This window comes from Sturnira hondurensis, unplaced genomic scaffold (genome assembly GCF_014824575.4).
Source record: "Sturnira hondurensis isolate 20B ecotype Veracruz unplaced genomic scaffold, ASM1482457v3 Scaffold0008380, whole genome shotgun sequence".
Lineage (NCBI taxonomy): Eukaryota > Metazoa > Chordata > Mammalia > Chiroptera > Phyllostomidae > Sturnira > Sturnira hondurensis.
Genome location: NW_028081011.1, coordinates 2,052,913 through 2,078,201, shown reverse-complemented (window position 1 = coordinate 2,078,201; position 25,289 = coordinate 2,052,913). Strand labels below are relative to the sequence as shown.

At 54.3% G+C, this 25,289-nt stretch overlaps 1 protein-coding gene across 1 annotated transcript in view; it reads right to left on the bottom strand.

The window, feature by feature from the left end:
• SRRM3 (serine/arginine repetitive matrix 3) overlaps positions 1-25,282 on the bottom strand; it is a 55,394-nt gene extending 30,112 nt beyond the window's left edge. The window contains exons 1-2 of the mRNA XM_037054802.1: positions 25,102-25,282; positions 3,760-4,024 (exon numbers count right to left, since the gene is read on the bottom strand). Of these exons, the coding sequence (XP_036910697.1) occupies positions 3,760-3,992 (233 nt within the window). The 5' untranslated portion in view covers positions 3,993-4,024; positions 25,102-25,282. The remainder of the gene's footprint in view (positions 1-3,759; positions 4,025-25,101) is intronic.
• Between the last annotated feature and the right edge of the window lie 7 nt (positions 25,283-25,289).

Here is a 25,289-nt window from a genome sequence, read left to right as displayed (position 1 = left end):
GTGAGGCAGCAGGGCCAGGCAGTCTGATTTTTGAGTCCTGGCACCACCCAACCCCCCACTTTCTAGCTTTGTGACCTTGGATATACTTCTCTCAGCTGTGGCCCATATATCTGTGAATGGCGTACGTAGTAACTTGCTTTTTAAGGTTGTCATAGGATTAAGGGAGATATAAAGTTCTTTACACAACACATAGTAGGTGCTCAATAAATTGTAGCGAATGAGGATTTTTTATTCCAGAGAGGTGGGAGCAGAGGGTTCCAGGTCAGGAATCATTGGGCCTCTTCTCTCTCCATCCCCAGGAGGCAAAGGCTAAAATGGACGGGAGGCCGGTACCCAACCATCCACTCTCCGTGGGAGTGGAAACATCGGCAACTTAAGGCCATACAGGAGGCCTGCGTGGACCAGAGCCTCACACTGAAAGTCGAGAGCTTGGACAGGGGAGTGGGGATGGAGAGGACAGTGATGTCTGTCTCCCTGTCTACTCTCCACTGCATGAGAAGGACATGCCAAATTTGTTGTTGCTTTGGGGACTTCCAGGGCTGCCCTCGGGCTGGGGTGGGATGAAGGGACATTGTATTTTAAAAGAGGTCCCCAGAGTAGAAAATGTTTGATTCTGCCTGTCCCTGACCAGACCCAGGGCTCCCAGATAGTCCCTTCCTTGGTCATTAATTTGTTGATCTGGTCTTCACAGTAGCTCTGAGGAGGGCGGATGGCCTCGCTATTCCGATTTTGCAGAAGAGGAAACAACAGAGGGAGATGGGAGGGCTCAAAGTTCCAGGCTCAGCCAGGGGCAGAGCCCGCTGCCACCACCACCGTTACCATCTCATCACACAAGAAAGGGCTCCGGGTAGAGGGGTATTTGTGGCCGCAGTGGGAGGACCACACTGCACAGGCTGAGGGCTCTGTCCCCGCCCCCACGCAGATTGCAGGCGGTATACAGAGGCTACCCTGGAAGGTGACTCGAAACGCAGCATCAATCACCAGTGAATTAGCCGCCATCCATCAATATTAAGGAAGGAATTGCCTTTTAATGGGTCCAAAGAATGTGTGTTCCCGCGACTAGTGGGAATATTTGTCAAATGTCTGAGAACCTGGTAAATAAACGCGAATGAACCAGTGTTTCCAGAAATGGATATTAATGACTGAACTTGATAACAGGGCAAGGGTCCCTAGTGTTTGAAGAGCACTTTCTGGGAACTGGCTGTGGGCAGAGGAGCCCCATATATGCCTTAGTCCACAGGACCCTAGAACGATTCTGGAAGGCAGGTGTCCCTCTTTTACAGTTGAGTAACTGTGGCTTGTCCAAGGTCACAGCCTGGGCTGGAAGGTTGGACTGTTGGGTTTCAGAGGGGCTGCGCCCTTCACCAGGGGAGGATGCCACTAAGAGATGGGAGGGGAGAAGGATGGTGACTGGGAAGCATCTGCAATGACGGCGTGGGTGGGAGGAAGGGGCCCTGACTGCGTATGCAGAGACTTCGCAGGTGCCTCCCAGAGGCACAGGGGCCTTGATGCCTGGGGGCTGACACCAAGGACGTGACCAAATGCCATCCCTTCCGCCTGTGCCCTCATCTGGTAAAGAGCCTCCCAAGTGCAGTGAGGGGCTGGGGCTCAAGGAGGAGGGGGGATTCAGCCGAGGGGTTGGGGGTAGGGCAGAGAAGGCTTGGGGAGGGAGAGGAGCTCTGTGAAGGAGGTGCCTAGGGCTTCCCTAAAAGGAGGGCTCTGGAGGGGGAGGGCTTTCGGAATGGAAGGTTCAGTGAAGGGGGGCGGTATTGGGGGGGAGAGGTGCTCAGGAAGAGAATGGGGGTCTGAGAGAGGGAGGGGGCAGTTTCCGAGAATAAAGCCCAAAAGGCTGGCCCTCCCTCCTTTGTCCCAGTCATCCCCTTCAATTCCAAAACCACGCCCACACTCCCTTCCCTCCAGGACTCAGCCACCTCCACAGGATTTTCAGGTTTAAGGCCCTGGGGCTCTCTCTGGAGAAGGATACCCCATCCTACCTGCTACTCAGCCCTGCCCTGGGGATCTCATTTCCTCTTTCCACACCAAACCTCTTTCCATCTGCCAGCTGGAAGCCTCCTTTTGGTCTGTTTTCAGGAGTCCTCATCCATCCATCTCTCCCTGCAGAGACCCTCCCCTCCCCAGCCTGGTTCCTGATTGGAGGTGAGCACCAAGTCCCTGTGCCCCTTTCTTTCCCTTACAAACAGCACAGGTGGCCTTTGTTAGGGTGGGCAGGGATGGGAGGAAGCTCTGGCTGGACTTTGCCAAGAAGGACATCCTCACAGTAACCTGAGTCCGAGGAAGAGACCACCAATGCTGTATTGCTGCTTTGTTCAGAGGGCACCAATCCCCAGCTTCCACAGGGAGCCAATGAAAATAAAACCCCACGACATTCCCTGCTTGGGCGTGACTTCTCCCGGCCTCATCCTGCAGACCCAGACCAGGGTAACCTTGCCCAGGAGCACAAACCCCAATAAAGCTCTTTATTGCCTCCTTTATGGCTGATTGGCATTTTTTCCTCGGTGGAGCTGGAGAAAAACCTCTCAGCCTTGGCCTGCCTTTCCGATGGCCTTCCTGATGGCCCACTCCTGGAGACTGTCTCTGAGCCCTGGTGTCTTCCTGGGCTTTGCAGGAATAGTGAGCCATGTCTTGGCTGAGGACAGACACAACAAAACATGATTTGGAAGAACCGCTGTATGCGGGCTGTCTGCCCGGCTGTGGCCCAAGCCCATGCATTGGCATTTTGGGTTTCTCAGCTCAAGGACAGTGCATGTCCCATGGGTGGGCCGGCTCCCAGTTGGTCTCTCTCCACGGCCAGCCCACTCGTTTCAAAGTACTAGACTCAGGGCACAGGCAAAAGGGAGAGCCTTGGGGGCTACTAGCTTTCCCTGGGACTATACCTGTGGGTAGGTTTGTTCTCTGTTTCTTTGCCTTCAGCTCCACGTGTGAGGGCTGTCCCATCTCCACCAGGCTTGCAAGGGAAGTTCCTCACAACCCCTCCTCAGCCAGACAAGTTACTACTCATCCTTCAAGGGCCATTCAAATGTTTTCTCGTACCAGAGTATCTCCTGTGAGCTCCTAAAGCCCTTGGCCCTCTCCTGCCCTGTCCTTTAACCATGATTCTAATCTGTTTTGTGATGGAGTTGGTTGTTAACATGCTTGTTCCTTTTCTGAGATGGGGAGGGATTTTGAGGAAGCAACTCCAATCCAACTCTGGGCTCCAGCGTTGCCCAGTACAGTGCCCAGCACACGTGTGTGCCCCTGTGACTTATTCTGAACTAGACAAGGTGAAACCTAAGCTTCTGGCTGCCAACAGGTTCCTGAGCCATTGCGCTTTCCAATCTGGCCGCTGCACCTGCTCGGCAGGCAGAGTCCAGGCAGCTCGATCCACCCATTTTATAGAGGTCTTGAGTTGTCACCTATGTTTTTACATGCTTCTGTCCTTCACTGGACTGGACTGGATGTTTTTTGGAAGGTATGAGTTGTGTCTCCTAAGCTTCTGTGAATCTAAGCCCAGTTCAGAGCTTGACCCAGTGTTCAAGACATTTTGTTGGTTGAATAAACTAATAAATGAATAAAAGTTCGGCTGGGCTTACAATGTTTCCATTCCTACTGGTTCAGACTCCCGTCCCTTGCTCACACAACTCCAGGGCTCCCTGCACTTGCTTGGCTCCGCCCTCAGCCCAAGCCCCGCCCCAGCCCCGCCCCGTCCCCCGCCTGAGCTCCCTATCTCGAAGCACATTTCCGGCCCTGCGGCAGGCTCACCCCTGCTCCTCCATCATCTCCTGCAGCTCCATGCACTTAAGCTCCACGCGCCGCTTGCGTTCGTGGTCCAGGATCTCGCGATGGGCGCGCTTCACCAGGCCTGGCTCGGCGGCCCTAAGGTCCTCCTCGGCCCGCGGCCAGCTCCCCGAGGAGGCGCCCGGCTGCGGGAAGCCGTTTGCAGCATCGGGCGGGGACGGCATGCTGGCCGCCCCGTTGTTAACGGTGGAGGACATAGTGACTGTCCCCGGAGCCGCTGGTGTTGGCCCTGCGGGATAGACACAGACACGAGGCGGGATAGTCACTTCTCGGCCACCCGCTAAGCTCCTTTCCCCGCGGGTTAATCCAGGAGATTTAAAAGTCCACTCAGGGCTCTAATCCGCTTCCCCGCAGGCTGGTGGGGGGGGGGGGCGGGGCGGGTGGATGGTGGGTTTGCACCTTTGGGTCACACCTCAGAGCATGAGGGGGCATTGGACACTGGGCTTTCCCCATCTGTAAGGTGAATGAATGCAGGCAGGCAGGACCATAGATGTTCTCTCAGTGCCCTTAGCTTGGAATGGAGTCATTTTCAGGAACCTAGTAACCACCTAGGGGAACCCTCTCTGCCTGGCACCAATTCTGGGCCTGGTTGCCTAGACCCTGCCTGCACACCAGTTTGCAGCTCCCCTGGCAATCAAATCGGTTCCCAGGAAAATTTGTCAGTTTTATTCTTGTTTTTCCTTCAGGCTCAATGTAAACCTCCTCATCCCCAGGACACTCACTGTCCTGGCTTTGGCTGGTGGGATCACAGACCACGGGTGCTCCCACTTCCCAGTCTGCTCCCAGGGCAGCACTGCTGAGGTGGGAAGACAGAGCCTTCTTCAGGCTTTGGGGCCTTTCCACCACAGATGTAGTTTTCAATTCCCACTTTGACTTGTTGACTTCTCCAAAGCCAATAGTCTAGGTGGGGGGCCTGATTCAGATTGAAACTGTCCCCTCCTTTGTTCTGGAAACACTGCTTCTGAGGATGTGGCCAAAAGTGGCATTGACATTAGTTTTCTAGGCATGCACATCCTCCTCCAGGCTCAGGGAGATGAGAGAGTCGGCATGGCTGGGGAGATAAGAACTCCTCGCTCCACTCTAGGCCCAAAGTAGAGCATGTGCATGCATTTGTGCTGGCACACACGTGTGTGCACATACACACCAAGGACCTGTCTTAACAGGGGGAGGCACCTCCTGAGCTATTTCCATTTTCTTTCTCCAAGGCTCTGCTAGTTGCTAAGCAACAGGGAGGCCTCCTTTCCAGGGAGTGGGATGGGAGGGAGGGAAAGGGTGGAGGGAGGTGGGAAGAGAAGAGACTGGGTATGTCTGGACATCCTGGATGGACCTTCCCTGCACCACAGCAGCCCCCGACACACACTCTCCTTACTGGCCTTAGAGTGATGGGAGTGTGGGGCACTCAGAGCCACAGAGACTGGAAGGCAAAGAAGAGAGAAAGGGGCTGTGAAAGGCACTAGGGGCTCTGAAGGGAAGAGTGACAGTGGTGAGGATAACATAACATCCTTTATGTGTCCATCCCCTTAAGTCCCGAATCCCTGGGTTCTAGACCAGATTCCTCTACTCCTTGCTATATGGCCCTGCCCCGCTCTGAACCTCTGATCTGATCACCACCTGTGCTTGGGAGCGTCATCCAGACTCACTCTTCAGGAGAGGAGGGCTCTTGGGGATTTACAGACCAAAGCTGTTCTTTTAGCCTCTCTTCACCCCAAACCCTGCAGGTGTCCTGCTGGTCCCTATCCCACCTCTGTACCCCAGCTCCACCAGGGCTTCTCCTGGGCTACCCCATAAGCATCACCCACTCCCCAGTCCCCACACAGAGCTCTGGGAGCCCTGCTCCCCACCTGCCTTAGCCATGGTGCTTGGCTCACAGGTGTCCCCTCCATGTGTTGGTCACCTGAGCCAGGGACATGTATGGAGCTTAGAGACCTCCACTGCCCTGGCCCACTAGAGCTCACCTGTCATCAGGTTTGGCCCCTCACCCTCTTCCTGACATCGATCACATTTTTTCACTTTCCTCCCTTCTATTACCATCTCAGTCCAAGGCCCTCACTGTGGTCCACTCTGGTCTCAGTGTCCTGCCTGCCCCCTGCCCTCTGTCCATCCTGTATCAGCAACCTGGGAGGTCAGTCCAGGAGCAAACCAGACATGCCATGCTCTGATTAACAATTTCTAGTGGCTTCCCATCACCCTGGTTTAAATTCGCAATGTGGCCTGCCTTTCAGTCTAGCTGTAACCCATCCCCTTCTCAGCAGATTCTCCCTCTTTCTTGCCTCCAGGCCTTTTATTCGCCTTTCTTGCCTCCAAAAGAGTGGGACACTCTTCTGACTCCTGCATGTCCTTGGAGTCACTGCTCATAGGCATCACCACCTCCTGGAAGCCTTCCCTTAGCCCACCCAGAGCCCTGGCCACTCACTGTTGTCACCGTGGGCTCACAGGCCTGGCTCACCTGGGCTTGGCGCAGTTTAGTTTTCTGCTTCTGCAGAAAAGTGCCAGCAAAGTGCCTGAGCAGGTGGAGCTCCATTCGTATGGACAGAACAAATGGAAAACAACTGCGGTGGGAGCTGGGATGGAGGGATACCCGGCACGGCTCTCAACACAGCCTGCGACACTGATTCACGTTTTGCCTACGCGATCTCACAGCTTCATCCCTTGCTATACCTCATCCTGCAACCAACGTCCAGCCCCTCAGCCTCTGTCATCCGTCCCCAAACAAGCATAACACTCCTTTGTGCTTTTGCCCATGTGGGTCCTCAGTGCCAGAATACCCATTCTCCTCTTCTTCATCTGGGGGAATTCTATTCATCCTTCAGGACCCAGTCCAATGTCACCTCTCCTGGAAAGTTTTCCCCACTTCTGAGGAAGGATGAGTCACTCCCTCCCCGACTCCCACTGCTGTTGTCCTCACCTGTTTAGATACTGAGGTTCAACATGGTGCTTTCATCTGACCCCTGTTCTAGACTGTGAACCCTTTGAGGAGAGTGGACAACGCTTTCATTCAGCTCCTCAGAGCCTCCCCAGCCCCTGGCAATGCAGGAGACACACTGAAGGCATGGGGAGAAAGTGCTCAGGCCCAGCGAGAGCCGTGGAGGAGCCAGGCTCCTAGCCACGCTGCACTGCAGGCTCACCCTCTGATGTGGGTGAGGCTCCCCAGCCTAGAACTTGGCCTAAGCTCCTTGAGGACAGGAGAGAAGCTGATGGGGGCAGTTCTGAACACATTCAGATCTCCAGGCCCCATAAATTCTCCCTCTAGCACCAGGAGCATGTCGGGGTGAGACTGTCGGGCTGCTGGAGAGGGGTGTCTTTCAGGAATGCCAGAGAAGGAAAAGAGAGGGGTGTGAGGGCACAGGGGCAGGGCAGCCTGCGTTTTCACTAGGATCAGATGGCGGATTCTACCAACTTCTGGTTAGTGGGAGGGCGCCAGGCTGGAATCTGAGAAAGGCTATTAAAAGGATGACCCTTGAATTGGTAGTGGAAGAGCCAGGGGTCATTGCACACTGAACCCTCTTCTTTCTGAGTTAGGGCTGCTGGACCAGCAAGCCTGGGAGTCACTCATGCTGCAGGCACAGGGTCTGGTCTCTCTCTGAGGCATCGGGTCTTCTACAGAATCCTCGTGAGCTTTTGTAAGGCAAAGGGACAGCATGCTGGTGGGAACTGATGTTCTGCACTGTTGTAATTGGTGATGGATTGACCTGTGTTCAAGAGAGCTACTTAATAAGTCAATGCCATGTTAGACGGAGGAACGTAATGGAGGACTGGCCATAGGGCTCTGTGCTCTATCACTGATGTGATACGCTTGCCATTGACTGGAGGGGACTTTGACAACCTGATGATCGGATTCACGGAGGACACCACCTGGGAAGGCTCATAAATTCAGAGTCAGAATCTGAAAGAACTCAACAGACCAGAAGGATGGAGGAATCTAAGGTGAAGCAGGACAGTGAGAAATGCCACATTCGGCAGCTGGGTCCCAAACTGACTCTGGAAAATCGGAGTCGGGTAGACAGTGTGTTTAGGGAAGGATTGGGGGTTTTGGATGGTCGGGGACTGAATCGAGATGCAGGTGCCAAAAGTGCATGTTATCTTACGCCCCATCAACAAAAATATGTGTAGGACAAGGAGAAGACGAGAATATACAGGCTACCAGAATCCCTGTCTTTAAATAGTTGGGAGGATTGTCGGGGATGTAGGCCAAACCTGGCTGAATCTGCTGGGAAACTTGGAAGAAATAGGTAGGGTTGCCAGATTTGGCAAATAAAAATACGGAATGGGAAGTTAAATTCGATTTGAATGTCACGAATTTCATGTTTGGGACATACTTATACTTAAAAAAGTATTCACTGTTTATCTGAAATTCAAATTTAGCTGGGTGCCTTGTATTGTATATGTCAACACTACCTGAGACGCACCCTGGACCGAACGAATCAAAATCTCTGCTGGTGAAATTGTTGACGCTCCCCAGGTGATTATGATATAGATGACCAGCAATTGGGAGCCCTGTCAGAACAGGAACAGGGGTTCTCAAGGGTTATCAGGCCTGAGTCACCTGGAGGGCTTGTTAAAGCACAGAGGGCTGCCTCACCCCTGGCCGCCCAGGTCCTGACTCAGCAGAGCCAGGGGAATGTCTGAGCTTTGGCATTTCTAACCAGTTCCCAAGTGTTGCCCTTTGACCTCACGGAGAGAGGAGCCAGGCCCTCACCAATCTCTCCCACTGTGGCTCGGCTCCCTTCGGAGACTCGCGGCTGTGGGCCTTTGTTCCGGAAAACGAAGCCAGAATTCCTGCAGGGAAGTCATCTAGAGTGCATTTCAGCTCAGTCTGGGACAGAATTTCCCCCCTAACAATTTAATCTTAACCCCCCCCACCCTGCAAGAAAACCTCTGAGGTTCAGCCTACCGCAGGACGAGTGAGTTCCCCTTGCCGGAGCTGCACAAACAGGAGGGTGATACTGCACTCACTCAAACACTCCCCCAGCGTCTGCTTCGGCCCGCCCTGTGGAAGGCCGAAGATCTCAAGGTGAACAAGACCCCATCCTGGCCCCCTGGGAGCTCACAGCCTGCTTTGGGAAACCAATAGGTATCGGGTGTAGTGTGATAAAACAAAATTTGAGGAGTGTCTGCAACTTTGCCTGGTTGCTCAGGGCAGGCTTCCCAGAGGGGGTGGGACGGCTGGAGGCAGGGACACTGGGGCAGGTGAGGCCTGAGCAGAATTCAAGAAATAGACAGACTTGGCAAAATGTGACAGGGGTGGGGTGGGGGCAGGTGTCTTGGATGACACTGGCTCAAGTGACCAGGTGGATGGTGCAGTCATTTACTGTGATGGGGAGCGTGGAGGGCAGATTATGTGTGTGTTAAGGGTGAGGGGCTTGTGGGGGTCAAGCAGGCAGATATGACATCTAGAGCCACAATCCTAACCCTGATCCTAACTTGCCAAAGTCCCTGGGGACTCTGATGCCATCTTTGGCGGCTGTGAGACCCTGAGGAGCAAGTGTCCTCTGGTCTCCTGGACAATGCAGAGGGCGGGGGCTGGTCTCAGAGACCCCACAGCTCCTTCCCTGCTCTGGTGGTACTCATTGCATATGCATACTGCCTGGCTTTCAGCCCACCCCCTTCCTGCCGCTGTAGCCAGGGCCAGAGCCACAGCAGTCATCCTTAGCCCAAGGCTGTCCCCAGCACTGGGTCAGGTCCCAAGGGCGAGCCCAGATGCTGGGCCTGCCAAACCCTTGTGCAGATTAAGTCATGCAGATCTAAGTGGTTAAAGAGCCAGACCCCTGATTTCCAAGCCTCCTGGCTGTGTCCCTGGGCTTGCCTCCTACTCCCTGGCCCAAGCCTGGGTCCCCTGAGCAGACCTGGCTGAACACAGGATGGAACAGTCTGGCTGCTGGTACCTGCAAGGCCAGCCCTGCTGGTAGAGATTAATTGAAGGTGAAACAGTCCATCTGTACTGCAGAGTCCAGTCTGCTGACAGGCACGGCATGGAGGCCTCACAGCTAATGAGATCATCACTCAAACTGGGACTCAGAAGGGTGGGATTCCCAGAGCAGTAGCGACCTGGCCAGATCTGAGAGTGCCAGCAGTGGATGACGTATGTGGCTGAGGGGGAGATTGGGCTTTGCCCTGGGGAACGCTGTTTTGAGTGGGAGACAGGGGTATGCTCTCTGGGAACTCATAATCTGAGGGACCTTGTCATGTGACTTAAACTCCGTGCCTCAGTTTTCTTGCCTGTAAAATGGAACCAGTAACAACACTCTGCCCAGAGGTTTGTTGTAGAGTATGAATACATGTGAAATGGTACCACAGTGCCTAGCATGCAATGAATGTCTCATAAATGGTGCCAGTGGTCATTGTTATTTGTCAGTGGTGACTGTTCTATTTTGGACATGTGGGTATGAGGAGTCCCCAGACATCCAGGGGAAGATGTCCAGGGGCCTCAGATCGTGGACCTGGCACTCAGGAGGCTGAGGTTGGGCCTGATTTGGGAATTGTCCTGACATAGCTAGAGACTGAGTTAGGAGAGGGAACAGGTTGTCGATGGCAGCGTGAGGAAAGAGCAGAAGCAGGAGCTCAGGGCAGGCTGTGGGTGTCATTCTGAGGAGCTGGCTGAGGGGGCAGGGGCCACTCTCCTACTGCTGGCCTCAGCAAACTCCTCCCCTCCCCATCTCACTCCCAGCCCCTCATGGCACCAACCCAAGGGCCCCCCTTGCTCCTGCGGCTCAGAAGCCTCTCTCAGCAGGGGGCAGCACTCAGTGCCCCAGGGGCCCCTTTCCCTGCTCCAACCTGCAGGAGACCTACCTCCCCAGTGATAATGCTGGGACTCAGGGACTCCACACCCTTGAATGTACAGGTTCGCACAGCTTCAAGTAAGCTCTCGATCCACAGCCACACACAATTTGACTGCATTCTTGCTACTAAGGCCTTTCTGTTGCCTCCCACAGGCCCAGGAAAACGGGGGTGGGGTGGGGTGGACGAGGAGCACCGGATTTGGAGTCAGAGGACTTGAGCTTGAATTCTGGCTCTAACACTTCTGCTGGGTGATCAGAGAAAGTCATTAACCCCCCTGAGCCTCACTGTTCTCATGTGTAAAGCCAACGCTCTTTACCTCAGTGTGGTGGGGTCATTTATTCTTTGAGTAACAAGCTTGTTGTGAAGACAGATGCTAATTACACCCTCTTCCCGTACCCTGACCTGGTGCTGGGGGAGCAAGTAAGAGACCAGAGAAGGTCAGCGTGGCCTGGGACGGCCAGGGGAGGCTTCACCAAGGGTCCGTGTTTGAACTGGCCCTGTGGAAGGTGGGCGGCTACGAGAGGAAGGGAGTCCAGGTGGGGGCAGGGCAGACTGGAGGCAAGGGCGGGCAGGGCGCAGGGCCCTGGGGCTGAGGGGACTGGGATGGAGTGGGGCCATGACGGGGCGCTGCCTTCTCATTAGGCAGGGGCTGCGAGTACAGTGTGAGCCCTTCCAGAGAAAAAGCCCAGTGTGGGAGAGAGGTAGGGAGGGACATGCCTCTTGAGTCTCCTGGAGGAAAAAAAAGTCTTTGTAACTGTCAGAAACGTGATGAAACTGACAAACACACACGAAACCACATACTTAGATTGTAGAACTAAGTCTGGGTCTTTGTAAGAGTGAGTGTTGATGTCAGACTGGGGAAGAAAGCTCATCTCCACTGTGTCTGAGGAAGCTCAGTGCATCTCAGCCTACCTCAGTCTCGGCCCTGGAGCTGGGGTGTGTAGGGGGAGGGGCATAGCTGGGAGGTCTTCAAATGTGTAGTTTTGTTTTTGTTTAAAATTTTATTTATTTTTAGAGAGGGGAAGGGAGGGAGAGAGGGAGAGAAACATCAGTGTGTGGTTGCCTCTCATGTGCCTACTGCTGGGGACCTGGCCCACAACCCAGGCATGTGCCCTGACTGGGAATCAAACTGATGACCTTTGGTTCACAGGTCCACGCTCAATCCACTGAGCCACACCAGCTGGGGCTGGAGGAAAGCTCTTAAAGCATAAGTAGAAGCTAGTGGGACAAAGAAGGGGAGTAAGGATGTCTTGGGCAGAGTGTGGGGTGTGTGTAAAGAAAGCGCAGAGGAGAGAGGGAAGAGCATGGGCTTGTGCACAGCTGAGCACAGTGGATGGTAGGGGGCAGGGGCTAGGGCTGTGCCCCACAGGCCATAGGGAGCCAGTGAAGGCTCCGGAGCTGGAGAGTTCACGGTCAGATTTGCATTTTGGAAGGGACTTCTGTGCCTTCACTTTTGCTGGCCCTTGCCCTTTAGAGAGAGGTGTTGCTCTAATTCCGCTAACCCAGTCCACATTAACCAAGACGAACCTAAGACTTGCAACGCATTAACAAATAGGCTCGGCTGAAAAAAACCCTCAAGATAAATGTGTGCAGATCAGCAAGTGGCAGAAGAGGCAGCCTAGGTTCAAATCACTTACTATGTGTCCTAAAGTGACTTACCCTCTGGGCTCAGTTTCCTCATTTGCAAAATGGTGTTAATACAAGTAACCTCCTTAGGGTTTAAGGAATTAACCCTTAGTGACTTAAGGGTACTCACTAAGTTCCATGTGTAAGTATTAATTTCTCATTACCATAACCAGGGGTGTCCAACCTTTTGGCGTCTCTGGGCCACACTGGAAGAAGAGTTGTCTTGGGCTACACATTAAATACACAAACACTAACAAAAACTGATGGGCAAAAAGAAAAAGGTTTTAAGTAAATTTACAATTTTGTGTTGGGCCGCAACCAGTCTAAACCACTACAGGCGTGCTATAACCAGTGAGACATGTAGATCAGTATAAATCAGAACAGATCACGTAGATAATTTACCACTCCAAATCAGTACCAGCTCGTGAAGACTAGTAGCCAACAAGGCCACTTTCCCCAGATAGACACCCACATGGACCAGCAGAGACCAGTATTCACTGGTTAGACCAGTATTCACTGGTTAGAAGACGCTGCAGGGTGAGGCCTGGGAGGAAGGGCGGCAGGCCGGCAGTGAGAGGGTTAGCCTAGTGAGCTTCCTCTCTGTCTCCTGGGCACTCTGGGGAGGGCGGGAGGCGCTGGCACTGCTGCTTGTTACCCAACCCTCCAGAAGACGCTGGGGGGGAGGGGAGAGAGAGGGAGAAATGCTGAAAGCCTGCTTTTCAATTATTCAGCAGCCAGAGCTTCCTGCCGCCCCTGTGGGAGCCAGAGGAAGTCCTTGGCCAGAGTCCCCGGCTGGATCTGGCTGGGCTGGTACAGTTCTGGTTCCAGGAGGGGCAGGCAGCCGGGCCCCCAGCGATGCTGGCACCTCAGCCTGGGCCTGCCTCCTGGTCCCTCTCCTGCTCTCCCTTGTCCAGCCCTGTGCTGGGCCCAGGGGTCCCTGTGCAGGGCTTGGAGATGTCCCCTTCCCTGCAGTCTCAGTTCGTGCTGTGCAACAGAGGTGCTGGGGCCGGCCAAGGTCCCAGAGCCAAAATGTGGTACCCAGAGCAGGCAAGGGAAGGAGGGCAAGCCCACTGACCGCAGGAGAAAGCCCTTCAGCCCCCGCTGCTCTCAGACATCCGGCACTCCGCTCCACACGAGAACACACTAGTTCATGCTGTCCTATCTGTCTGGAATGCTCTTTCCCTTCCATGCATCCTCCAAGACTCTGCTCAAGCATCACCTCCTCAGTGAAGCCTTCCGTGACCTCCCCAGGGGGACACACCTCTGCTGTGCTCCTGGAGCCTCACCCTCTCTTTGCTACTCTCAGCATTTATCTCGTTCCATTGCGACCGGTTGCTGCCTGGCCTAGTGAGGGCTCTCCAAGGGCAGAGACCGGGTGGCCTCCATCTCCCTGTCCCTGGTGCTCAGCACAGAGCTTGGCACAAAGCAGCCATCTGTGAACATCTGTCGAAACCCAGACTGTTTGCGCTGACAGGGAGCTCACTGCTTGCTTTTTATCACTGCTGTCTCCTGGGACCTCAGTGAAAACGGCACCTAGTTCCCGCTCTCAGTATGCCTAGACTGTGTGTTGGCATTTGCACTAGCCACATTGTCACACACTTTGTAAGCACTGGAGTCCAGCTCTGTCTTTGAAGGATTAGGCTGGACCAGCCTGGCATCCAAGCTCCTGCCTGTCATCAGCCTAAGGCCCCTGTTCTTGTCCCTTTTGGCTCTGATTTGGGTTCTCAGAGCAGAGGATCTGAGTGGCAGGTCCCAGGGACAAGGAAACCTCACTGTATGTTCCCTACACAGGGGCCCGCAGTCCAGGCAGTCCCCCTAGGTAAGACCAGTGGGGATCACTGTAGCCCAGGACAGACCACGGGGACACTGAATCCGACTGGATACATCAACAGAGGAGGCGGGGGCGGGGGGGGGACTGGCAAACCAATGTAAACCAGTAAGAGAGACCAGTGGAATAGGGCAGAGCATGCAATACTGTCACTGAAAGTAATACAAACATATTCCACCCAGTAGACAGACCTGTATGGCTCAGGACCGACACAAAACAAACAAGCAGTATTTTAGTCTCCCCTGTGCACTAGTGGAACAAAGGAATCCCTGCCCCTGCTTAGCCCACTCTGCTTCTCTTCTGGGTTCTCCCTGGCCCTCAGGGAGCTGTAGCCTGTCAGCCAGGGAGCAGGCAGCTTCCTTGTGGCTGCCTGAGCTAGACTGGAGGTTCGGGATGGGAGCCTGAGAAAGGACCTTTGCGTGGCTGAGCTGTCCCTGATGGCCTGGGCTGTCGTGGAGGTGGTGATCTTTGTGTCCTGGGGAGGGTGCACTCCAGATGGCATTGGTGAGGCGTCCTAGGGAGAGGCCCTATGTACCAGGACTCCAAGGACCCTCCCATGCTGACCTCCGGGGGTGGCCCTGGGGTGAAGTCAGAGGAGCCCATATACTCTCATCAGTTCCATACCCCCTCTCCTCCACCTCTTCCCCCTCAGGATCCAACCCTCCCAGGTTCACACCTGGGAGCTGGGTTGAGGAAAGGAAAGGTGAGCTAGAGGCTCTATAACTAGATCTCTTTTCCTTTCAGGGCCTCAGTGTCCTCAACCAGATGACGAGTCAGGAGCCTGGGGCCAGGGCAAAGCTGGGCTCTGAGTCCCTGGCAGTCCTAGACTGAGAATCATCAAAGTTGGATGGTGATGTGTCTCCCCAGGAGCCATCAGCAGGAAGGGGGTGCTGGGCAGACAGATAAGGCCCTTCTACCCACTGGGGCAGGTGACAAGAGAAGCCAGGGGCAGCTGCCTCCACTGCCCACGCAATCTCATTATGGAAAATTCCCACTATTGACTCAGCTCTAATCAAGCTGGCTGCCCTGGGCATCCCCCCCAGGTTTCTGCTGGGCTGGGAGAGATCAAAGAGAGCCGGGCTGGGGGCTGGAGCCTCAGCTGCCATTCTCATCGATCCAGATGCGCCTCTTGTTGCTAGGCAACAGCCTCCAGTCTCTCTTGGTCCTTCTTTCCCCCAGGGGCTGTAGAGTAGGGCAGTTAAGAGGGCGGAGGGAAGACCCCACATTCGTTCTCCAGGTTTTCTCTTACCAAGCTAGAGATCTCTGTTGCCAAGTGGGGAGCCCTCCAGCTACCAGGAAGTGCTCCCCATTCTAGAGGCTTGACCTTCTCACTAAAATGGGCCCCTTTCTCCCCTCGCATTAGTATTCATCTCTAGAATATTCAAAATGCACACCTCCTCTGCTTCATGGAAGTACTCTCCGGAATACAGACCAAGGATTCATCAGGGAGGAGAGGTGACCCTTGGGGGGCGGTCAGTGACAAGATCGAGATGAGACTGCAGGCCCCCAACTTTCAGCTCAGCGTTGGACTGGACGTGAGAGCCATTTAATCTTGAGAGAATGGCTCTGAAGACAAATTCACACTCTTAATTTTGAGTGGGTTGACTTTTTTTTTCTTTTTCCAAAGTGTAGGATGAATTTCATAGTAGTTTTTTTCTTTTTTGTTTCAAGTGCTATAATTTAAAACTGTAAGTTGTTCTTTAAAACAGACATAAAAATGTAGTATGGCTTTTGGGGGCTGAAATTGACTAAATAATGCAAATCTGATCATTTTATCACAGTTTAATATTTTGCATATTTTATCTACCCAATGCTGCTCATCCGCCCTCTTTTTAAACTGCATATGTACAATTCATCCCGGCAGTTGTTACGTGGTGACCTACTTACATCGTGGCTTATTTAGGATTTTATTGTTTCTCCCCCTCCGAGGCCTTTACAGCCCCCAGGGATCAAAAGGGTTGGGCGCTTCCCTCATCAAACTTTTTTCTTCAGGGCAACTAAGGAAGAGGGAGAGGCATGCATTTCCCAAAGTGTGAAGAGTCAGAGCTCAGCAGCCCCAGGGCTGCCCAGGCCCAGCCTGGAGAACCGCCCAGAGGGGTGCTGGCCCTGGGAGCTGTCCTGGTGTCCTTGGTGTTGCCACTGCGGGCCACCTGCTCCTCCCAGCTCCACTGCATGAGGACAGCTCCTGCCTGGCTCCCCAGCCCAGCCCCAGTCACACACTTCAACGCTGAGAGGTGCCGCTTTCCAGGGTCCTTGACAAATGGTAGCCAATTAATGTCAATTAATCTGATTAACCTAAATAGTTAATTAAGCAGTTAATTAAAAACATCGTTGACAATAACCTTCTATTCCTGAGGGAGTGTGGGTGGGAGGCGTGAATAGTCGGGAGGGGGTTTCTCCTTGCTCCGAGAAGGGGCAAGTCCCTGAAGGTTAGATTGGGAGTCAGAGCTGCTCCTGCAGCTGCGGCTTCTCCCAGGCTCCCCCTTGCTCTGCCATCAGCCCACAGAGCCGCCATCAGGTCGCCCAACCCTACGCCAAACACAAGCTCTCTCCCGGCCCCTGGCCAGTGTTGAGAGGGTCTGAATTCAATGGGAGAGGTTGAACTTCGGCTCAACAAAGGACAGAGAAAGGCCTTCTTTCTGGGAAATGTTCACCCTTGAATCCCTGAGAGGAATCCTGGCCTTTGCTGCCACCGCCCCCCCCCCCCCACCGCCCCACTCAGATCCCACACCGCACAGCTTGCAACCCTATGAAAACCAGAGACTTCCCCAAGCCTTACAGCTGCCCTGGAGGGGAACTGCTATCCTTAAGCCCATCCTACAGATGGGGAGACTGAGCACCTCCCATCTGCCATGCCCTCTGCTTCACTGGGGACTTGCAACCATGAATAGCACAGGGGCCCTGCCCTCAAAGGACTCCTACTCTGAGGCATCCCAGAACAATGCAGCCTCTGTGGTCCTACCGAATCTCCGAATCTCCTCTGGGCAATGCACGTTCACCCCAGGATCCTCCACTGTGGCCTGACTCCTTCATGGGATGCTGCGAGGCCTCATAGGATGAGTCAGTGCACCCGAAGCCCCCAGAGCACTGGCTGACACGTGGGAAATGCTAGATGAGTGTTCCCGAGGATTACTGAGGGAGATGGGAGGGTGAACGACCAGCCAGGACAGAGTGTAAAAGGGGCCAAGAACGAGGTAGCACCGGGCACTTGGGGGGACACGAAAGAGAGGGCCCAGAACTGGCATTGCACAGAAGACATGCGAGCAGAGTCTGAAGTTCAAGGAGGTAGAGGAAGAGGAAGGGAATCCAGCAAAAGCGAACAGCAGGCGCAGAGCAACAAGGCACCGGTTCTCAACTCTAGCATGTGCAGTCACCTAGGAGCTGTTAAAAATGCAGGCCNACGCCCCCCCCCCCCCCCACCGCCCCACTCAGATCCCACACCGCACAGCTTGCAGCCCTATGAAAACCAGAGAGTTCCCCAAGCCTTACAGCTGCCCTGGAGGGGAACTGCTATCCTTAAGCCCATCCTACAGATGGGGAGACTGAGCACCTCCCATCTGCCACGCCCTCTGCTTCACTGGGGACTTGCAACCATGAATAGCACAGGAGCCCTGCCCTCAAAGGACTCCTACTCTGAGGCATCCCAGAACAGTGCAGCCTCTGTGGTCCTACCGAATCTCCGAATCTCCTCTGGGCAATGCACGTTCACCCCAGGATCCTCCACTGTGGCCTGACTCCTTCATGGGATGCTGCGAGGCCTCATAGGATGAGTCAGTGCACCCGAAGCCCCCAGAGCACTGGCTGACACGTGGGAAATGCTAGATGAGTGTTCCCGAGGATTACTGAGGGAGATGGGAGGGTGAACGACCAGCCAGGACAGAGTGTAAAAGGGGCCAAGAACGAGGTAGCACCGGGCACTTGGGGGGACACGAAAGAGAGGGCCCAGAACTGGCATTGCACAGAAGACATGCGAGCAGAGTCTGAAGTTCAAGGAGGTAGAGGAAGAGGAAGGGAATCCAGCAAAAGGGAACAGCAGGCGCAGAGCAACAAGGCACCAGTTCTCAACTCTAGCATGTGCAGTCACCTAGGAGCTGTTAAAAATGCAGGCCCCCACCTCCCCGGCCCCACCCTCAGATTCTGAGTAGATGGGTCCCAGGAATCTGCTTTTCGTAGAATGTTCTGGAAATGCTCAGGCAGGACTCTGCATCTAGAGACCATGGTTGCTGTGGTTCTGCATGTCCCAGGTTGGGAGGAGCAGGAGCCGCAGTAGGAGAGGCACTAGGCCGTGTGACTTGTGTCCTGAAAGCACACCGCAGGCCCCCTGCTCTCTCCATCTGTCCAAATCATGCTCGTCCTTCGGGGGTGACCTTCCTGGAACAGTTCTGGCTGTGTGCTTACCTGCCTGAAACACCCGTGGTTTTTCTGCTGCCTATAGGAGGATGGTTAGGCTCCCCTGCCTAACACTATGGCCCCTCACGAGGCCTCTCTCCCCAGCCTTGTTCTTTGCCCCTCAGGCCAGGCCCTGATTCTCCAGCCACACTACATCCCAAGTGCCTGGTGCTCTTTCCTCCTCCATTATTCTGCTCATGCTGTTCCCTCTGCCCAAAGTACTGTTCCATTTTTTCTCCCCCTGGCAAACCTGTACTCATCCTATGAGGTCCATCAGTAAATACTGGCTCCAAAGTCGCCCAGGTAGGCAACCATCCTGCCACCCAGCTGCCCAGCAGCCATATAGCATATAACCCAGCTTCCACATCACCATATTCCATCTCAAACATCCACCAGTTTAGGGGTCTTGCTCCTCATGAGACTGAGGGTAGCTCCTCCCTTTCTCCAGTGCCTCCCACAGGGTTTGGGGATGACAAAGATAACTGAGCCTTCAGAAAAATGTTTGATGCGCCCTGGCTGGTACAGCTCAGTGGATTGAGCGCGGGCCTGCTAACCAGAGGATCGCGGTTTGATTCCCAGTCAGGGCACATGCCTGGGTTGCAGGCCAGTCCCCAGCAGGGGACTCATGAGAGGCAACCATACATTGATATTTCTCTCCTTCCCTTCCCCTCTAAAGATAAATAAATAAAATATTTTTTAAAAAAAGAAAAATGTTTGATGAATGAATGAATGAAGGAATGACCATCTTTGCTTTCTAATGTATGAGAAGCAAGGGACAGAGGAAGACAGAAATTGGGTGGCAGAGAAGGGAGGTGCACCTCCCTTATTACTGGAAGCAATAATGGGTGGGTCACAAGGATCAAGATGCATGGGTCACACCGAGCCAAACAGGGAGGGGTGACAGGACTGCCCAGAAGTGAGGTCTGCAGAGTGTCCCAGCTTCCCTACCACCCCGGAGGGGAGGGCTGGGCTCCTCCACCAGTCCTGAAGCTTCCCCACCCCAGCCCAGGGCTCTCTGTCTGACACTGCGGTCTGTGCCAGCAGCTGGGACAGGCACGGAAGACAGATGCCTCACTTCTCACCCTGTGCCAGCTCCGTGGGTCTCTCTTTCTCCCTGAGTGAACCCAGCTGGAGCACGGGCACATACATCCCTGTCAAATCTTCCAGAGGAGTGTCCCCAGTGCCTGTACCTCTCCCACTGTGCTGTCACCTCCTCCCCAGCCTCTCCGTCCTTGGTCTCTTTCTCTCCGTCTCTCCTCCCCTCACCAAATGCAGCCAGAGTGGGCTTCCCAAAGTGTACATCTGACTGTTCATGACTCTGCTCCAAAGCCTTCCATGACTGCTGTTGATCTCCAAACAAATTCCTAGCTCTTGTGGTGGTTTTCAAGAACCTTCCAGACCTAGCCCAGCCTACCACTCCCCCTGGCTGCCCTCTCTTCTCAGAAGTGCCTTCTGTGCTGTGACTACATTCGGTTGTTCACTGTCCCCTTAGCTCACCAGAGCTTTTGTGCTGTTGTCCTCAGCGTTCTCTGCAGCGCCGTGCGTCTGCCGGCTCTGTCTGGTACCTTCGCTGTCATTCCCCAAGGCCCAACTTCAATGCCCCTCTCCCAGGAGCTTCCTCTGGCTGCCACATCACCGTGGACATCTTACTCCCAGCAAAATCTCAACAGGTCGTTACTGTCAGTGTCCTCGTGCCTCCCTCTCCCACTAGTCTGAGAGCTCCTCAAGGTCAAGGTGTCCCCAGTGCTCCTACTGTGCCCAGAAAATAGGGGGCACTGATAGATGTTGAATGAGTGGTCACACACTCACACGGCCACCATCTCTGGGGAGGGCACTGGGTATTTTCCTTTCTCGGGAGCTTTCACACCCATTGCCTGAGTCGCTTCTCATGTCACACCTGGAGGAAAGTATCATGATGTCCATTTTACAGGTGAGGAAAAGACCTGGTTGTGGAGGTCGAGGCCCAGACGAGATCTGAGCCCAGAAGATTGGCAGTTGCCTGATTTCCAGTTCTGAACTCTTTCTTCTGAGGTCTGGTTACAGCCAGGGTCTCCCTCTCCCCAGGGGATGTATGACTTCCTCATGCTCCCCCTGCCCCCAGAAGCCTTGGCCCTACCCACCTTGGTGCTGGCAGTGGGTGGACTGAGGAAGCAGGCCCCTCTCAGTCTCTGGCTGACCAGGGCACAGGCCCCCGAGCCAACCCCTCCCAGGGAAACTGCCACAGCCAGCAGGCCCGGAAGCTGTGCCCCGACCCAGAGGGGAAAGGAGGGGCATGCTTCTCCCAGCAGCTTTCAATGGCTCTCTGGGAAGCAACTCCCTGCATGCCCAGCCTTCACGGGGCCTTTAAAAGGAAGCTTTTTGAAGAATCTTTAAAGGCATCAGAAAGTTCTCGTGATGGAATAAGAAAAGAAAAGAAGATACTGGTTACTGGTTTCCCCCAACAGCGTGTTCCCAGTTATTTAAGTCTATGGATCTGTGAACAAGTGGATGAAATCCTAGAATGAAATTCTCCTCTTTGCTTTGCTCACAGTGGTTATCTTTGGGAGGTGGGACTACTGTCGATCCCTATTTTCTTCGGTTTGTCTATTTCCAAGTCTTGTACAATAAAGATGTGTCGTTTTTCAAATCGAAAGACTTCAATGAAACTTACTTTTACATGGGCTAGGTGGAGACCCTGGGGAGTCCCGGGGAGTTGCTCAAAGCCACAGGCTACACTCAAAGCTAGAAAGTGGAAGAACAAGAGCTCCCCAGTGCAGAAAGCTGCCTGTACCCCAAGGTCCGGTTCGCTGGGCCCAGGCTGCCTCATAGCCCTCACCAGCTCCAGCTGGCACAGCGGCCTCTGCAGTGGGCAGCAGGCCAGGGTGGGGGCGGCAGGAGGCCGAGGCCAGGCTGACTGCTGAGGAAGCAGTGCTGCAAATGAATAGGCTGGCTGGTGTTTGGTGACGGGATGAGAGACCTTGGGTTTTGGGGGCTGCTCTGGAGCCAAGGACCGCACGACTGCTGGGGCCTTCCTCCCAGGTCAGAGGTCAACCTGGACAACCTGGAACTGGCACATCTGCCTGGGCCCCCTGAGAGCCCCATTCTGGATGCACTTGGCCTCTGGGGATGGAGCTATTGCCTTCTGGTGCTCATCACCCAGAGGAAGGTGAAGGGGCAGAAACCCAATGGTGTCAGCGGGCACTAAGCCACCATGAGCACATGGACTGGGCCTGACTGGGGTCTCTAAAAGAGCCCCTTGAGGCCAGAGGCCCTTCTGCTCCTCTGGGTCTCTGCCCTCTCACTGCTCTCTGTTCCCTTATCGAGCACCTCTCAGCCCTCTCCCTCTCTGAGCCCACACTTAGTGCCCTCTCACTGATCTTTCCTTTCCTCATTAAACCCTTCCTCCCCTCTGAGCTCCCCATTCCTTCGTGGAGCCCAGGTGTTGGAATTAAGAAGGAACTTCTCCATTTCTTGTCTAGCTGCCCCTCCCCACTGGGCCTGGACTAGTTGCCATACCGACCCACCCCCTCTGCAGGCCCCTGCATCCTTTCTTTAGAGCATCACCTGCAAAATCCCTCCCTGCCCCCAAGACTCCACAAAGAAGCCTCAGCCACCACACCCCTGCTGCTTCCCTGGACAAGGGGCCTGTGCATGTGTCTCTTGGGGCCTCCTGGACTCTGGCAAACAGCTTTGGCAGGTGTGTGCAGGGCACCCTCAGTGTCCTGGGCCAGAAGGGCTTCAGCCTGGGATCTCCAGGTGACCTATTGGGCCTCTCCAAGTCATATTTTCCCCCTTCAGTTAAGTCCTCAAGTTTGTAGGTGGGAGGGATGGGTGCATTTTTAATCTCAGTTCCAATGAATAAATCAAATCTGAAACCCTGGAGATGGCTTCTATTTCTGCAGATGGACCCGCAGGCTTCCCGATGTATACAGATTTATAGAGCGGACAGATTTTAAAATCTTGGTGCTGGTAGGGCCTTTGGGGTCATCTAGTTAAGTCCTACCATTTTTTGGTTGAGGACTCTGAGGCCCAGAGAAGGAAGGGCCCTGCTCAAGGTCATACAAGAAGACAGGGTCAGACATGGCTGCAGAAAGAGTCTTTGGACTCCTGTCCTCGAGCCCTTCTGTTACCTCCAACATGTGTCACCCTCCAACTCCTGCTGACCCACTGTGCCCTGGTTGACCCTCCCCCAGGAGAACCTGAAGAACTGAGGACAGAGCGGTGTCCTGGAGGCCACACTGGGTCCCTGAGGCAGTGGGCTAGGGTTGTTCCAAGACTTTGCTCCATGACCTTGGGGAAGTCATGTTGCTTCCAGGCCTTGTTGTGCTCTTCTGTGAAGAGGACCAGGTTATGTGAGGGTGAAATGAGATAATGTAAGTGAGGTGACAGGTCTGTGACAGGGGCTCAGAGTGTGTCTAGGAGTTAAAGAGGAGGGTGGCCTCCCCCATCTCCTCCTCAGAGTCCTGGGCTGGCTGCTGGCACAGGAGGAACTATGATTCTGCCCCTGGGGGCAGTGGTCAGAGGAAGAGACAAGTCAGTAGGGGAGGCACGAGCAATGGGGCAGTCGCTCGTGACCAAGGCCCCGTTTCAGAGGGTGAGGACTAACTGCTTCAGAAAGGAACTGGCAGTCACCGGCTCACAGAGGTCAGCAAGAGGCTGGCAGGCCTGGGACGTGAGAAGTGGGTACAGCAGTGAGCAGATGGGCCTGTCAGACTCCTGTTTCCCCTTTGGCAGGCATGACAGTGGCAGTTGAGTGGGGGCGCTCAGCTGGCCAGTTCAAAGCACGTTCCACCTCCAAATATCCCAGCGACCTTGAGGGAGTCAGCTCCTCCCTGCACTGCACACCTTCAGCCCTATGCCTCAGGCTCTCCACCTGGAACACTGGCAGCGTGAATCAAGAAACTGACATTTAACTGGTCCTTGATAGTAAGGGGCTGGGACAGATGCTGAGCTCCACTTCTGCCCTAGGGAAAACAGCTTGTGTGGCTTCGTGACCTTGGGAAAGTCACTCAATTCTTGTGATTTGGCTGTGAAATAAAGACAATGATGGCTTCCTTGTGAAGTTTTTGTGGGGATTAACTGAATCAGCTGTAGCATTGTGCCTAGCATGGAGCCTGGTATCAGGCCCTCACCCAGTGCCCACCTCCTCTGGGGAAAGAGAAAGATGTGCTTTAGACAATGCCGAAAACTTTTCCACCTTTATCCACCTCTGCCTTAAGAAATTCTTACTAGCATTTAATTTACTAACACTTGCCCAGTGTTTTACAGCTTAAAAATAGTTTCTCATCTACTATGTGGGTTACTTCTTTGAACAATAAAGTAGGTTCTATACAGTTCTTGTTTTACAAATTGGGAAACAGGCTCAGAAAAGTTATGTGGCTCTCTGAAGTCACATAGCTTAGATTTGAACCCATGTCTCTCAGACATCAGAAGCTATGACTCCAGTCCAGACCCACACCTCTTAAAATCCAATCAAGTCTTACTTCACTCTTCAAGAATTCCTACCTCATCCCTCACAGGAGAGTGGGATTGGGATATAAAATTAAGGAACCAAGAAGCTAGTGTTGTGTGGGAGCAACTTCCCAGCCAGCTTGGTCCTATTTTTGGCTGGGAAGAATCTGTCACATGCTGGGGACATGACCTTAAGATACCCCTTGACAGAGAAACTCTCCAACCCCTGTCTTGCTCTCTATCGAAGTGTCTGCCTTTTTTCTTGACTCAGGACAAAAACAACAGCTCAGGCTCCCTAATGCCAGAAGAAGTAGGTGAGTTAGTGAGGTCTTAGGGGACTGAGAACTTAGGTCTAGGACAGAGCTCGGGTATTGGAGTACCAGGCCAGAACTGGCTGCTTTTCTCTTGCTCTCCCCCAAACCCATCCCCACAATGAACCTGCTGCCAGAAGCAGGAACTGCAGGAGGCTCAACACTGTCCAAGCAAAAGCCCTGGGAGGGAGGGGGAGGAGGATGCAAGGCAGAAGCTGCGTCTCTTCTCTCATCTCTCCTTTATACCAGGAATTTTCTTTAGGTTTGGACCCACTCTGAGCCCCAGGAACTCTCCCGGGGCATCCAGAGAGCCCACAGAAACCCTCCCTAAACTCTCAGTGGCTATTTTCACTTCAGTGTCCTCCATCCTCTTCCCAGTGGGAGAGTAAATGGCATTCTGTGTGAGAGACCCAATTCTCATTGCCAGCTCCTGCCTCCCCAGAGGCATATGGGCAAGTGAGAAAGGGGCCAGGCTGTCCCTTGTGCTGCCACTCCCTGCTGGACAGAAGCCCAGCATTGAGGTGGGGGCCTGCTCCCTTCACCCCTCCCAGTGACCACCATCTCCACAGGGTCCCTGCGTTGGTTGCTCGCTTCCCTAGGGAGCAAATCCTTCTCCTCAGTTGGGGGACGACAATTGGACTCCAGTTGGGCAGCTCTCCAGCATTCTCATGGGGCAGGCCATGGTCATTTATGCCCAGAGGAGTCCTGTCCATGACCCCGCAGGGCTCTCACTTTCTCCATTCCTGTCTGTGAAATAGGCAACGTCCCTCGTCTCTGTTCCCCAGGTGCCTCGCATCTCCGACCAAACACCCTAGTAGTCCCCCAACCTACCCTCTGGTGAGGGGTCTGTAGACTCGGAGCACCCCAGCCCAGCTGGGAAGGCCCGAGGTTTGACTCAGCCCCAGCCCCTCTGGGAAATGCCCCCACCCCACTAGGGGCTCTCACCTCCTTGCTGACCGCTGCGCTCCGCCGGCACTCGAGCCAGGCCCTACGGCCCCGCTTGTCCGGACCGTCTCCGGGCCGGCTCCTCAGCTGGGGCTCGGCAGGGCCGTTCCGTGGGCCCCCACGGCCCCGTGCCCGCCGTCTCCTCACGGGCGCCGCCGCCTCCGATTGCTGAAATGCTGGACAGCGCA